This window comes from Hypomesus nipponensis, chromosome 25 (assembly GCF_054491055.1).
Source record: "Hypomesus nipponensis isolate SF chromosome 25, ASM5449105v1, whole genome shotgun sequence".
Taxonomy (NCBI): Eukaryota; Metazoa; Chordata; class Actinopteri; order Osmeriformes; family Osmeridae; genus Hypomesus; species Hypomesus nipponensis.
Genome location: NC_140385.1, coordinates 6,055,001 through 6,069,369, shown reverse-complemented (window position 1 = coordinate 6,069,369; position 14,369 = coordinate 6,055,001). Strand labels below are relative to the sequence as shown.

The following is a 14,369-nucleotide window of genomic DNA, read 5'->3' as shown; positions in this document are numbered from 1 at the left end:
CAACAAACTATTTTGTCCCATTACAGTGAACTATTACAGAGAGGGCAATAATTAATCAGCTAATTACTGCTTGACTGAAGTGCAGTGTTCTGACTCAGCCACGGAGAGGCAGTGTTGCACACAATATCAATTACATCTGCACTCAAAAACTACTCAAGAACACTTCCACAGAACTAGACTTACTCAATACCCCCATTAACAAGCTACCATCATTTTATGTTACATGTTAAATGTTCAGACATGTTGCTTGATTTAGTGTAACAAAAGCTGAGTTTATTTAACATAAAAAATGTACATATTGCATTTTTGGAAACCATCGTTCAGGTTAAAATATGTACTGTACAATAAAAGATAAAAATCAAAACAGTTACTGCCAATATATAAAAACAGGTAGATTTCATTAACCATATTACTCACGCTTCTTCCTTGACCTTGCAGCAAAATGTCTGCTGGGCAAAGTATTATGGCATAGATTTGGAGGGAAATCCTGACTGACATCAAACAATAACACTGATATTTATAAGGCACCGTCCTGAAACATCAGGAGTGTATGTAACAATGACTATGACAAATGTCTATGTGAAGTCATTCTGTAATTAGATGCAGCAGCACACATTCACCACTAGATGGCCTCGTGTCACAAGGCCACAGTCATCGTGCTGTGTTGTCTGAAAGCATGAAACATTCTGGAAGACTTGGTACGCTCTTGCGGGTCTCCAAGTGGCAGGATAGGCTGACGATTGAAGCTATAATCCATCAAATGGAAGGCATATTGTTGCTACAGGATGTAGTGTTGTAGATGTTTCCCGTTCCAAAGACCTCGTCGTGCTGTGTAGTTCAGTTCTGTTGCAGGAGCGTTTGTCGACCATTTTGGATGGTTTCACAGTTCTCCAGCATCATGTGTGTTCCCCCCGTCTCCTCCTCCCTCACTCTTTGCCTCTCCACCTGTTCCCTTCATACCCATATCCCCCTTCCACACCTCCTTCAGACAGTCTAAAAGAGACAGATGGAGGAGGAAGAGAGAGAGAGAGAGAGAGAGAGAGAGAGAGAGAGAGAGAGACAGAGAGAGAGAGAGAGAGAGAGAGAGAGAGAGAGACAGACAGACAGACAGACAGACAGACAGACAGACAGACAGACAGACAGACAGACAGAGAGAGAGAGAGAGAGAGAGAGAGAGAGAGAGAGAGAGAGAGAGAGAGAGAGAGAGAGAATGGATTAAGAAGAAAGAGTGACCAATGTTTGAGTTCTTGCATGTGTGAGTTAAGTCTGATGGTCTATTCATTAAGAGCTCATGTGCAGAGGTGTGGTAGGAGGACGTATTGTATGGATCCCCCAAGGGAAAGTTGTACAATGTGTGTGTGTGTGTGTATAACCTTGCTCAGAGTCGTTGAGCACGTAGTTTTCACACAGAAAGCGTTCCAGTCTTTCTTCCTGGTGGTGGAAGTACCAGTCCTCGACCACCTCCTCAAACTGCTCCAGCATGGTCTCACACTGGGATGCAGAAAAGTAGTCAAACACACACACATAACATTTACATTGTCATTTAACAGTCACTCTTATCCAGAGCGACTTACAGTAAGTACAGGGACATTCCCCCCGAGGCAAGTAGAGTGGCACGGCCAGGAATCGAACTGGCAACCTTCTGGTTAATAGCCCGATTCCCTTACCGCTCACCCATCTAACCCCCCCCCCCCTCCCACACACAAAATACTTTCAACGCATGCACACAGATATGCCAAAAAATAGTATATTTGCATGTACTTTTGCACACACACACACACACACATTAAGAAGCACACCCACCTGCTTCTTCATGTCCGACACCTCCACAGAGGGCTCGTCCCAGAGCTCATAGGGAAGCCCCAGCTCCACCTTCACACCCTTGTTCACCAGGTTCTTCAGGGTTGACATGGTCTGACTGGTGCCCTACACGCCCACACACACACACACACACACAGGTGCACCGCTCGTTAGCAGGTGCAGACCTGAGGTGGTTTGGAACCACGTTCAGGGGCGGAGTCTGCCCAGATGTAGGATGTAAAGGCTACATGCTGCCCTCGGACACACGGGGATGTCATTCTGGTTGGGCTTCGAGGGAGGGAGACCGGGATTTGACCCCCGAGGAGTGTGTGTGTGTATGTGTGTGTGTGTGTGTGTGTGTGTGTACTTTGGCGTATCGCAGGCTGCCAGGTCTCTCGGCGTGGACGCTGTACTGCAGGATGCCCTCACAGATGTTGTCTACCGCCTCGGTCAGACGAGTCTCTCTGGGAACACACACACACACACAGAGAGACAGACTCACTATCAAGTCCCTGTATACATGCAAAGAACACATCCTCCTCCACTGCCTAATACAACCTGAAAATATTCTCAATAATAAAAAGGTGAAAGGCATGTCACACAACTGTCCACTGGTCAGTGCCCAGGTTCTGACAAACTCTAGAAAGACACAGACTTCTGGATTTTCCAGAAAAAAATACAAACCCAAACGATGCTGCAACACCCCTTCTGAGTCCCACGTCTCCTTCATGCTGCAACGGCCAGCAAACTGATCGGCAAAAGTGGACTAAGCGGCACAATGAACACAGGGTCCCCTTCCAGCCAGTGTCGGTGACTTACGAGGTGTTGTATTTGATTTTGCGCCTACGTTTCCCGGTGTCCAGCACTTCCCCAAGCTCCAGGACTTCCTTGGAGCGGCCGCTTTTCTCTAGGGAAGCCTGCAGCTCCACCGTCAGGAATTTACACACTGCTCAGATAAACACGGACGCACAGATCAATTCGAGTCAAATAATGAATTGACTAGATCATAGATTTTCAATGCAGAAAAAAGTTCTGGTTATCATAATAAAGACATATGCAAATCTAGTTAGCTTCCTAACTTAGCATGCTAGACCGACTCATACGATAGCCGCAAAATGTCCAAAATCGAGTCATTAATCTCACCTTCACATTTATTTGGCAACCTCTCATTCTCTTCTGCCAAAACAAAGCTGCAGAACCAAAGAAAAGACAAAAGGATAACTGTCATTTCTATTATTTCCCTTTCTCTTCTGCTTCAAAAGCCCTTTACAGAAGCCACATCGGCATAGTTGGAAAAGTGTAAACTAAGTTTGCACTTGCGCTGTAGGGTGGTTGATATTTCCCAAAAGGCATAACGGTAGATCATGTTTAACTGATTAAGGACTCCTGGTCAATCACAGACAACCTTGATCATATTTAAAGGGTTTTTTCTTCTTCAAAGAGATAGGACAGAGTATCGAAAGTACAACTATTCTGAGTTGAATTTTACAAATGCATTTTGTTTTTGCTATATATATATATATATTTATTTTTTTATAACAAACTCTATTTACAGCCACGCTAACTATTTCAACGTGAGCTTTCGGATTTTAAAATGTTTTTTTTCTTCCTGGGACCCAGTGATATTTATAGATTAAATGTAATTACTAAACCAAAGTGGGTTGCAGGTGTTAGCGCCTCTGCTGACAGTTTGGTATGGGACAGGAAGATTGTTAGAATATACTGAGAGGTAGAGTGAAGCGATTAAAGGCTAACGGATTGATAAGGAAAGGTGTGGTTTATAATTAGCAACGACAGATGACAGGACATTTCATCTAGCTGCCAATGAACAAGTATTTTTAACATTTTGTTTCAGTTTGCTTTTGTAGTCCCCCCCTACAAAAAAAAAAACAGGTCTATGAGACCAAAATAAGGTATGCAGGGCAGCCAACAGTTTGGCTAGACTAGATCAATTGATGAGTCATTGTGCTGGCATTGAAGGGGTTACGACTTAAATTGGTGGTGGTGGTGAGGGGGGGGGGGGGGGGGGGGGCTCAGGTGTCAGTAGGCACGCGCTTAATGACAACAGAAACTGTCCTATGGGAGGGACAGAGAAAGAGAGAGAGAGAGAGCGAAAGAGAGAGATAGAGAGTGTGATAAAATGAGAGTGATAAATGAATGAGGACTTGCGGGAGAAAGACCACAGTGGAGAGTGAGCAGTGCAGAGGGAGGGGTGAGAGAGAGAGAGAGAGAGAGAGAGAGAGAGAGAGAGAGAGAGAGAGAGAGAGAGAGAGAGAGAGAGAGAGAGAGAGAGAGAGAGAGGGAGAAGCTTCAGGCTGTCTGAAGAGGAGTGGGTTCAGGGACAAGACAGAACTCTATACACCAACCCTGATGAGAGGAGCAGACCCAGCTGTAAGAGAGACGTACACACACGCGCACACACGCACACCCACACACATACACACGCACACACACCAGGAGCTGATGTCGGTAAGCTAGGTAAGAAATCTCCAAGCAATGCCTGTTTGTGCTGCTTGCTTTACATGGAACACACGTTACCCTATCTGCGTGCTTCCAGGTTGGTTTTGCTTGTATCTGTGTGCGAGAGTGTGTTTGGTTTTCGGTGTGGTTCTCCTACTCACAGTCAGGCAGAAGGAGGGAGAGGTGAAAAGTGGCTGAAAAAGTAGAAGGTCTGAAGTAACAGTCTTTTTCTTTTTTACTCGCTGTGGCTGTGACTAATTGTATGTTACGTCTCATAACATGGAGATACTCTTTATAGCTATTGTCTGTCTAGAGGATAGTGTTACAGCAACAGCAACAGACACACACAGGTCTACTGATGTTCCTCTACCCTGTCATGGTTATGCACACACACGCGTGGACACACACACGCATGCACGTACACACTCCCACATATCCAGAACCATACAAACACACAAACAAACACACAAACAAACACACAGATCAGTTGATGTCACATACAGACACATGCTTCTCCATGCTGCTGGGACACAGGTAAAAGGTTTCCCCTGAGTATAGGATGACAGCCAGGGAGCGGGTTACGCTTGCGTAACACATACACACTATCGCTAGGCTCTTTAAAAAGTCATAATATGGAGCGGTGGCAAAAGACTCACAGAGATGAGGCAGTGCAAGGTGTTCACACACACAAACACACACAAGCACACATCTACAGTATGAGGAACCTTGAAACGTTGCAACAAATGGATATACACTCCACCGGAAGGAAATCGTGTACATTTCTGAATCTTTATCTTTATTTATGTAAAGCTTTTTCTTTTTTTTTTATCATAGAACTTCTTAACCAGGTGGATTAATGAAAAACTTGCAAGTATAAAAACAACATCAACCTCCTTTAACAGGAACCTGGTGGACGGTAATGCTCGTCAAGTACTGAAGCAAGCGACAGCTTGGGAGCCCATGTCGGTTGCCTTGGAGACTGGAAAGACAGACGGAGACAACAGGAGAGAAGATTACACCTCTGGCTCTCTAAACATACTCCAAAGCAGCAATGCGTCTCCCCGACAACAGGTGACCCTATAAAACATATGACAAACAAAGACACGAGACCGAAGAGAAGGAACCGTTTCTTGGATCAAGAGGAAGCTTGACGTACCGGAGCTCTGTGAGTTCCTTCCTGCTTGGAGAGTGAGGAGAAGCCTACAGGTCTTCCAGAGCAGGTATTGTGCTGGCTTTTACAGTTAAGGGACAGAGACACACAAAGTATTCAAACATTTGGGTTTGCTTCATTTGAACTCTGCAGGTGTTTTTATAGAATTGATAACATCAATGTGTAACTCATGGATTATTACAATAATGGGTGTGCTTTGTGGGTGTTTCCCTGTGTTACCCTTTCAACCCCCCCCCTACCCCACCCCCATTCCCCCGACCCTAACCCTAACCCTGGGGATGCTTGGAACCACTGTTCCCCTGGACTGCGCATATTCATAGTTGATTAACATCCCCTGACATTGGAACTGTTCTAACCATCCACTATCTCTTTACGTTCCTCTCTCTCTCTCTCTCTCTCTCTCTCTCTCTCTCTCTCTCTCTCTCTCTCTCTCTCTCTCTCTCTCTCTCTCTCTCTCTCTCTCTCTCTGTCTCTCTCTCTCTCTCTCTCTCTCTCTCTCTCTCTCTCTCTCTCTCTCTCTCTCTCTCGCTCATGGTCCTCAGCATGCCGGAGCGTGTGTATGACTTCCAGGGTCAGAGCTACCACAAGCTCAAGAGGGCATGCATGAGGAGGGGTGTGCTCTTCAAGGACCCCGCCTTCCCCCCCTCCGCCCAGTCACTCTTCTACAAACGAGAGCCACCCCCCGGGCTCAAATGGAAGAGGCCAAAGGTGAGAAGGACAGTAATGACAGTGGAAGGCACCATGGTGAAGAAAGGGGGGACTGGGTGTGGTTGGAAGTGTCAACAGTACTGACAACAAGACATACAGATATCTAGAGTGCATTTAGATACAGACTATAGACAGAACATTTCCATCACTTGCACACTCCAGGCACACGCACACACATTGTACACTCACAAACGCATGCTCCTGCACACACACACATACACGCATTTACACAGGATTGACATAGCGTCAGAGCAGATTTAGATACATACAGACAGTTATTTCCATCACACACACACACACACACAAACACACACCCTACACACACACACCAATATACCTCATGGCCTCTCCCAGGACTTTGGGCGCCCCAAACATCCCCTTGTCTAAATCTAGTAGTCCGCTCAGCAGTTTGTATTCCAGATCGGTTTAATTAAAGTCCTTTCTAATGTAAGAGAGGCGTCACTGCAACTTTAGCTGCCGAGAGTGTGTGTGGCACGTGTTGCGGACTGAGACTGGGACCCTGGCAGGGTGTCACTGTGCGTTTGCTCTGGGATCTATAAAAGCAACACTTGATTTAAATAGGATATGTTTACAGCCTGTTTTTAGGACCGGAGGGTTGTTGTAGCTTGGAGTGTGGGTTATATTATACAATACATTGTCGTCGTCGTCGTTATCTATCGCTTGTCCCGGGGTCAGGTCGCGGGGGGAGCAACCTAAGCAGGGAGGCCCAGACTTCCCTCTACCCGGCCACTTCCACCAGCTCTTCCTGGGGGACCCCGAGGCGTTCCCAGGCCAGCCGAGAGACATAGTCCCTCCAGCGTGTCCTGGGTCTTCCCAGTGGGACGTGCCCAGAACACCTCACCAGGGAGGCGTCCAGGAGGCATCCTTATCAGATGCCCGAGCCACCTCAGCTGGCTCCTCTCGAGTCTACAGTACATTGGATGAAATAATAATATTATGTAGTCCTTTAGCGAATGCTTTTATCCAAAGTAATATACAGCAGGGCATTTCAGCCTAGGACATCTTGAACTGCAGTCAAACACTACTGACCTGTACCCATTTCTGTGTGTCAAACCATTTGTAACCGGAGAAGAACTCTGGGGTTCAACATTGAACCTGTTTTAGTTTTGTAAGATTCTGTTTGGAACTGCAAGTAGTTCTTTCTGAAAGATTCTTAAATGGAACTTTGCAGACTCTAAAGGAACCTTTGTGGGCCTTGTTGATGGTTCATGATTAAGTAACAATAAACGGCTGGGGTTGTGTTTCAAATGCTCTGCTCAGGTAGTTTAGGAGTCCAGTCACAGGGAGTCGAGTGATAGGCTGACGTCAGTCACCTCCCTCAGTAGTCACACACACACACACACAAACACCTAAACACTTGGACACATGACTTCCCATCCATAACCATCAAAGCCAAAATCGGGTCAACTTCATGAGGTCAACATGATATCATGGAGTTCATAACTTTTCTAGAGTTACATTTGTACAGGGCTTGACCCCTGGAAGTGTGTGTTTGTCTGCTTGGACTCCAGTGTGTGTGTGTGTGTGTGAGAGAGTGTGTGTGTGTGAGAGTGTGTGTGTGAGAGTGTATCTGCCAGTAACTCTACCGTTACCTGATAGTCTGAATGTCAAGAGTAAGATCAACAGGTCCAAGAAGACAGGATCGGTCTCGTCCTCACTGCTCCCAAACAAGGCTAGCAGAAACGTAGGCTGCATTTCAGAATTGATAGATTAGATGGATAGAAGTCCAGAAAAAGTTGCTGCCGTGTGTTAATTTAAGACAAATGGAATACTGTGGCATAAATCATCTAATGATTGCACTTTACCTTCAATTGCTCAAATCCTCTATATTTCTCTCCTTGTCTCTCCTCAGGAACTGTGTAAGGACCCCCGTCTGTTCGTGGATGGCATAAGCACCCGGGACCTGCACCAAGGCAGTCTGGGTAACTGCTGGATGGTTGCAGCCACTTCCTGTCTGGCCTCGGAACCCACTCTATGGAAGAAGGTGAGAATTCTAAAGTCACCCGACATATTTTTCCTTTTCAACTTTTTTGTGTTTTCGTGAACCTGAATTGTCAATGAATACATGAATACACATTTTAAATGTATAGAAATGATGGTCTTTTCTCTAATTAGTGAATTGATTAGACCCTTAGACCCAAAAAGTTCAATTATAATTTATTAAACCATGGCCACCATCACAGAACACATATACTGGCCATAAACATTAAACCCTGTATCTCCACCAGTCTTTGGTCTCCTATTGGATAAACCGTGTCAGGTGATCTGTATTTACACCAGTCTTTGGTCTCCTATTGGATAAACCGTGTCAGGTGATTCCGGACCACCAGGAGCAGGAGTGGAACCCCAAGCGTCCCGACCTGTACGCCGGAATCTTCCACTTCCGCTTTTGGCGTCTTGGCCGCTGGACGGACGTGGTGGTGGACGACCGCCTGCCGGTCAGCGAGGAAGGGACGCTGCTGTTCTGTCGCTCGGCCACCCCACGCGAGTTCTGGAGCGCCCTGCTGGAGAAGGCCTACGCCAAGTAAGACTCGCATGGGGCGGGGGGACACGCTGACCTGTGTGCAATGAGTATAGGTTGAAGCTCAGGTTCCATCTGGTTGCTGTCACCTATCTTATGTTTGTCAGATTTGTGTGAACCTGTAGTGCAGGAGGCCGACAGTACAGCTTGTCAACGGAACACTTTTTGGTAATAAATCTGAGGATATATGAGTCGAGTTCCCATCTTGGATTGGTGCACTTATTTTTTTTAATTACATTTTTTTTTAGTTAATTTTTTTCAAACACTGACGTATACAGCCCCTGAGGGTAAGATAAGTTACTGATGTGTAAAGGGATGGTTCAAGAAGTTAAACAGAGATTGTGCCACCCCTGTCTTCCATCACCACCTCTTCCCCCCTTCCTCCTCCCCCCATCACCCCCACCCCACCCCACCCCTCCTCCCCCCACCACCCCCTTCAGACTGAACGGCTGCTACGAGGCCCTGGAGGGGGGCAACACGGCAGAGGCCCTCATTGATTTCACCGGGGGGGTGTCGGAGCCCCTGAGCCTGGAGCGGGAGGCCCTGGGCCTGCACCCAGAGCAGAGGAAGACCCTTTTCCAGACTCTGGCCAAGGCCAGCGCACGCCAGGCTCTCATCACATGCTCCATACGGGTACATGGACAATATCCCTGCTGAAGTCAGAATAATATGCTTTTATTTGAAAAGGGACCGTGTACATTGATAAACATGTAAAAATGTAAATGCACCGGAATTAGCTAGATTAGCTAGTTTCATCCATTGTCCCATGGCAGGGCATGACAGAGAGATACGGAAATAAAGGAAATAATAATAACAAACGATATAATTAAATTGTTCTAAAGTACTCAAAGTCTTCGTGAGCCGTCATGTGTTTGGTGGTATAGCACAAATAAACACTGAGTTATAGTGTCCGCTTCGAGTGTGGATATGGTAAACATCAAGGAGAAGTTAGGCATCTTCCAATAAAACGCTATCGAGATGAAACTTGGATCACGGAGAAATAGACAGGCGACCTTCAAGAGGACATTGTTTGATTTAAACGGCCCTAATAAACAGCTGACACACCGGCTCAAACATTTAATGTGTAGCCATTAACATGACCTGCCGTTCTGTTCTGAACAGTGGCACAGGGAGCAGCAGGACGGTAGCGTAGAGGTGGTGATAAATGGTTTGGAACTGGGCCAAGCAGACAGCTATGGTGGCAGTGGTCCTTGGAGAGGTCACCTAGAAGACCATTTTCGACCAGGTTGCAGAGGACAGACAGGCAGCTGTGTGGAACCATTGTCCAGGCATTTCACTGTCACCTCTACGCCACGACAGGAATGACACTGGCCTCTGTCTTTGTCGCTGCGGCACGTTCTCTCTGTTGGCCAGGACTCTGACCTCTCTCGATGGCCCTGGCTTGAGAACCAGTTGGCGTTGTCTGGGTGACAGGGTTTGCTGTTACAGGGTGTTTGAAAGTTGTGATCTCTGGGGTTGTTTTATGTTTTGGCTGTCTGTGTTATTCTCTCTCTCTTCTCTCCTTAACAACCTCTGTATCTAACTCTCCTCTTGTTTCTCTCCCCTCTCCCCCCTCTCCCCAGCCCGCAGAGGGTGAAAAGGTGGAGTCTGTCCTGGACTGTGGTCTGGTGCGTGGCCACGCCTATGGCATCACCGCCGTGAAGAAGGTGCGCCTGAGCGAGAAGCTGCAGGGTCAGAGCCTGGGTCAGAGCCAGGGTCAGAGCCTGGGTCAGGGCGGGGCAACCCGCCTCCTTATGGTCCGAATGAGAAACCCATGGGGAACCGCTGACTGGACAGGCGACTGGAGCCAAGGGTGAGTCAGGGGCCGGTCGTTACTGGCTGTTTCTAGAATATCTTACTCAGTCAAGTGTGTCTGTTTCTCAAGTGTGTTTCCGTTCAAATAGGCTCTACTCAAATTAGTGACCACACACTTATCAGTTCGAGGTGTACTTAGAAAGCTCCCTGTATCAAAATGTGAAACTGAGCTTGTTTGCGCCCCCTGCAGGTCGCTGCTGTGGCAGCAGGTGAGCCGTGGAGAGAAGGAGAAGATGGGACTTGTAGTCCGAGATGTTGGAGAATTCTGGTAAAAACTACACAAACAATCTGTGCCAAACGTATCACCAGTGTTACAAAAATAGAGCTCAGACAATTCTAAGTGGATTCTCTGTGTTGATATATCTACTGCACAGAAGAACTGATGTTACGACTACCACTGATACCGAACCGTATTACATCAACACAAACTGTAGGTTAGAATAGAGCGTTGCCCTGAGAGCCATAGAAGAACCAGTTCGCTGACTCGCCTGATTTTACCTCCTCCCCGGTCCCCTCCCCCAGGATGGAATTTGAGGACTTCTGCAGCTACTTCACAGACGTGGTGGTGTGTCGCCTGGTGGAGAGATCCCTCCTGTGGCGCTGCTCCCACTGGAGAGAGGCCCGCCGTCTCGGGGAGTGGACCCCGGCCCCCTCCACCCCTGGGACCCGGCCTCCGGGCATCCTGCTACCCAGCCGCAGGGCACCCGACCTGGGGAGGATCGTGGCCAAGCCTGGGGGGACCCAGCAGAAGGGGGACAGGAAAGAGGAGAGACTCGGGGAGAGGCAGAGGAAGGGAGGGCCAGGTAAAGGAGGCGGAGAAGGAGAGGTTGCTAAGACGAAGGAGGGAGGGAAGAAGACGAAGAGTCAGGAGGAGGAGAAGGGAGAAGAGGAGGAGACGAGTGGAGGCTGGGATGAGCAGCTGGATAAGAGGAGTAGGTGCGGGGGATGTATTAACCACACAGACTCGTTTCTGCACAATCCCCAGGTAAGGTATTTTTGAAACACAACCCGAACAAAAAACTCTTGAACGCATATGTCTGCGCCCAAAAAAAGCAGGAGATTGACAATGCCCATTTTCCTGTCCCTCGTCGTGTCTCTCTCCCCTTTCCCTCGATGTCTCTTTCCGCGTCAGTTCATGTTCGAGGTGCGCGGGAAGGGGGAAGAGGTGCTGATCTGTCTGCAGCAGGAGGACAGGAGGATACAGAGAAAAGACGGCGGAGGAGAAAACCTACCCATCGGATTCGAGGTGCTGAAGGTGAGGGAGTTCTCGACGCGACCACAACAACGGCGTGCGCGTGCTTTCTGAGGATTCAAAAGATAAACGAACGACAACCCGCACCAACGGCTTTACCCCCCACCCCTCCCAGGTGGAGGTGAACCGCTGCAGCCGGGTGCAGTGCGTGGTGGAGCAGGCGGCCAGCTCCGTCTACATGGACTCCCGGAGCGTGGCGCTGCGCGTGCAGCTGGCGCCGGGACGCTACGCCCTGCTGCCCACCACCTTCCAGCCCGGCCCCACCGGACGCTTCCTGCTGCGGCTCTTCTCCCAGTCCCACGTCAGCCTAAGGTGTGTGTGGAGGGGGGGAGGGAGGCTGGGCGAGTCTGTCTGTGTGTCTGTGTGGTGGGGGGGGGGGGAGTTGTGTGAATGTCTTTGGGTGTGTATCTGTGTGGGTGCAAGAGAAAGGCTGTGTGTCTGTGTATGTATGGCATGTGTGCCAGCTGGTATGGCAGAGGAAGAAAGACAGAGGTAACAAGAGAAAGAGCATGTGTGCAATGTGAGAAATCCCAGGCATTCTTTGTTCACATTTTTGGAACACAGCCGCCATATCTCTCTGTCTCTCTCTCTCTGTCTCTCTCTCTCTCTTTGTCTCTCTCTCTGTCTCTCTCTCTCTCTGTCAGGGAGTTGAAGGAGGACCTGCCTTCTCCATCGGTGTGGCAGTGTTGTTTACCTCAGCCCACCGTAGTGACCACCGTCCACCTCCGCAGAGCCTCCGGACTCAGCCAGCCCAAACACCCAGGTACACACACATACACACACAAGTACACAAACATGCAGTTACACACACGTACACAAACACACGACTACACGCACACAAACATGTACACAAACATACACGAACACACAGGTACACACAGACATATACAAGTACACCACACACACAGGTACACTAAATACACACACTGGTAGGTACACGCACACACACACTCACTCCCTCTTGCTGTCGTTCTCTTTACCAGACGTCTACGCTGTGATTCGCTGTGAGGACGACACCGTCAAGACATGTGTGTTTAAGGAGAATGGGAGCCCAGAGTTCAATCTGAGGGCTATCTTCTACAGAAGATACCCTGACACACACATCTCTATTGAGGTTAGACACACCCACCCTCGTGTGAGCAAGACATTTTTTTTAGGTTTAGTTGCTGACAAAATCATTTGTTGTGTGTATGTGGGTGTACAGTTATGGAGCAGAGGGATGGTGTGGGACTGTTTCCTGGGCGGAGCCCGTCTTCAGACGAGCGATAGTGAGAGAGGGAGGAGCAGAGTGATTGACTTGCGTGGTGGCCAATCACAGCCAGGCTCTCGGGGTTGCGTCTACGTGGAGACTTCGTCCAGTGAATACCTCACAGACTTGTGACTGACAGCTCACTTAAATCCTTCTCACTTCACTGGATTGTGAAAACTGCTGTCACCACTGGAATAAATTGAAGATTAATTTAAGACAGAAAATGATGGACATAATACAGTATATAGAATAAATATATTGAATAACACTTTAACATAAATTGCCTATTAATGACTGTATTAATGACATTAATAATGCTATTGTTTACAAATGAACCCTGAACCACCCTTTAGTGAATGAAGAGTTAAATGTGTCGATTTTGTGCCCGTTATTTTGTATTTTTTACATTATTAGGCGTATTATTTACATATCAGCTTTGTTAACACTATTGATATTGTACAAATATATTAGCTGGAGATATTGCCATGTTGCCAAGGTTTTGTACATTTCCACTTAGAAATGTAGTCCTTTTGTAAATGTAACAATAAAATTATTGTTAAATTGAAAATATGCAATGAGTATCTTTAGTTACCCCATTGCCGCATTGCATTCTGGAATAGGAATCCTGTCATCTTTAGAACCTGCAAAAAATGCCTTTCAAAATCTTAGTTCTTGGAACACTTGACCACAGGTAGAGAATCTTGTTTGACAACATGAGCTAAATCTGATCAATTATGTTGTCTCTCTTTAGGTCCCTTTTGATCGCATCAATCAATGTCGTAGTCCACGGGCAAGCAAAGGTTGGCAACAAGGAAGCAAGACAGAGGTCCACTGGGTCAGGCAGGCTCGTTGGACGGTGGGAGGTCAGAGGTCGGTATCGGGGCCGAATGGCAGAGGTCCACTGGGGCAGGCAGGTCCGTGGTCGGGAGACTAAAAAGGCAGAGATTACAACCGTGAAGACAGAAAAACAAGAAACTGGAATAACTAGTTACAGGGAATGCTGGAAACGACTGTGAAGTACAAGAGATCTGGCAAGCATAGACATGTATATATGTCTATGCTGGCAAGTGCCAGAACAGAGAACAGAAGTTAAATACCATGACAACAGGGGAACCCGGGAACGCCCGGGTGGAGACAAACCAACTGGTGAAACAAATCAGGGTGTGACTCTACAGGTTAGTATCAGCACCCACCATGTCAACCAGTTCAGTTAAAGGTTGAAGAAACCACATGCATATCATTAGTTGGGTTTCCATGTGTGATGTGTGACATTCTGGTAACTTTAAAAATACGTTTTTAAAATTTGCCACGTTGCCAATGTTTTGTACATTTCCAGTTACCATTTGCAGTTATTTGGGGATACAAGGACCGT

The 14,369-nt window shown here is 47.5% G+C and overlaps 3 protein-coding genes and 1 long non-coding RNA gene across 7 annotated transcripts in view; 2 read left to right on the top strand and 2 right to left on the bottom strand.

Annotated features, from left to right (window-relative positions):
• Positions 1-251: 251 nt before the first annotated feature.
• cnpy4 (canopy FGF signaling regulator 4) lies at positions 252-3,094 on the bottom strand. Its single transcript, XM_084691383.1, has 6 exons — positions 2,944-3,094; positions 2,620-2,746; positions 2,168-2,264; positions 1,804-1,926; positions 1,374-1,491; positions 252-993 (listed from the first exon to the last, which is right to left on the bottom strand). Exons 1-6 carry the CDS (start codon positions 3,026-3,028, stop codon positions 881-883), a joined length of 663 nt encoding a protein of 220 aa, XP_084547509.1. The 5' UTR covers positions 3,029-3,094; the 3' UTR covers positions 252-880.
• Positions 3,095-4,076: 982 nt separating this feature from the next.
• On the top strand, positions 4,077-13,567 carry LOC146222061 (calpain-5). 3 transcript variants are annotated; one of them, XM_084691382.1, is made up of 14 exons: positions 4,077-4,191; positions 5,163-5,480; positions 5,974-6,139; positions 8,013-8,144; positions 8,473-8,684; positions 9,122-9,314; positions 10,265-10,494; positions 10,687-10,764; positions 11,019-11,481; positions 11,629-11,751; positions 11,864-12,060; positions 12,393-12,511; positions 12,732-12,862; positions 12,953-13,567. In XM_084691382.1, exons 3-14 carry the CDS (start codon positions 5,975-5,977, stop codon positions 13,127-13,129), a joined length of 2,220 nt encoding a protein of 739 aa, XP_084547508.1. In that variant the 5' UTR covers positions 4,077-4,191; positions 5,163-5,480; position 5,974; the 3' UTR covers positions 13,130-13,567. The 3 variants fall into 3 exon arrangements, with proteins under 3 accessions (XP_084547508.1, XP_084547507.1, XP_084547506.1); XM_084691381.1 differs by having other exon boundaries at positions 4,177-4,278; XM_084691380.1 differs by lacking the exons at positions 4,077-4,191; positions 5,163-5,480 and having other exon boundaries at positions 5,963-6,139.
• Positions 5,108-12,070, bottom strand: LOC146222062 (uncharacterized). 2 transcript variants are annotated; one of them, XR_014746733.1, is made up of 5 exons: positions 10,985-12,070; positions 7,966-8,718; positions 7,753-7,849; positions 5,417-5,492; positions 5,108-5,239 (listed from the first exon to the last, which is right to left on the bottom strand). It is a non-coding gene; the product is annotated as an uncharacterized LOC146222062 (long non-coding RNA). The 2 variants fall into 2 exon arrangements; XR_014746734.1 differs by having other exon boundaries at positions 7,753-7,833.
• Positions 13,568-13,620: 53 nt separating the features above from the next.
• Positions 13,621-14,369, top strand: part of LOC146222060 (transmembrane protein 272) — a 3,009-nt gene continuing 2,260 nt past the window's right edge. Inside the window, exons 1-2 of the mRNA XM_084691384.1 lie at positions 13,621-14,172; positions 14,334-14,369. The exon at positions 14,334-14,369 is cut by the window's right edge and continues 197 nt beyond it. The gene's annotated coding sequence lies outside the window, so the exon portion shown is untranslated. The remainder of the gene's footprint in view (positions 14,173-14,333) is intronic.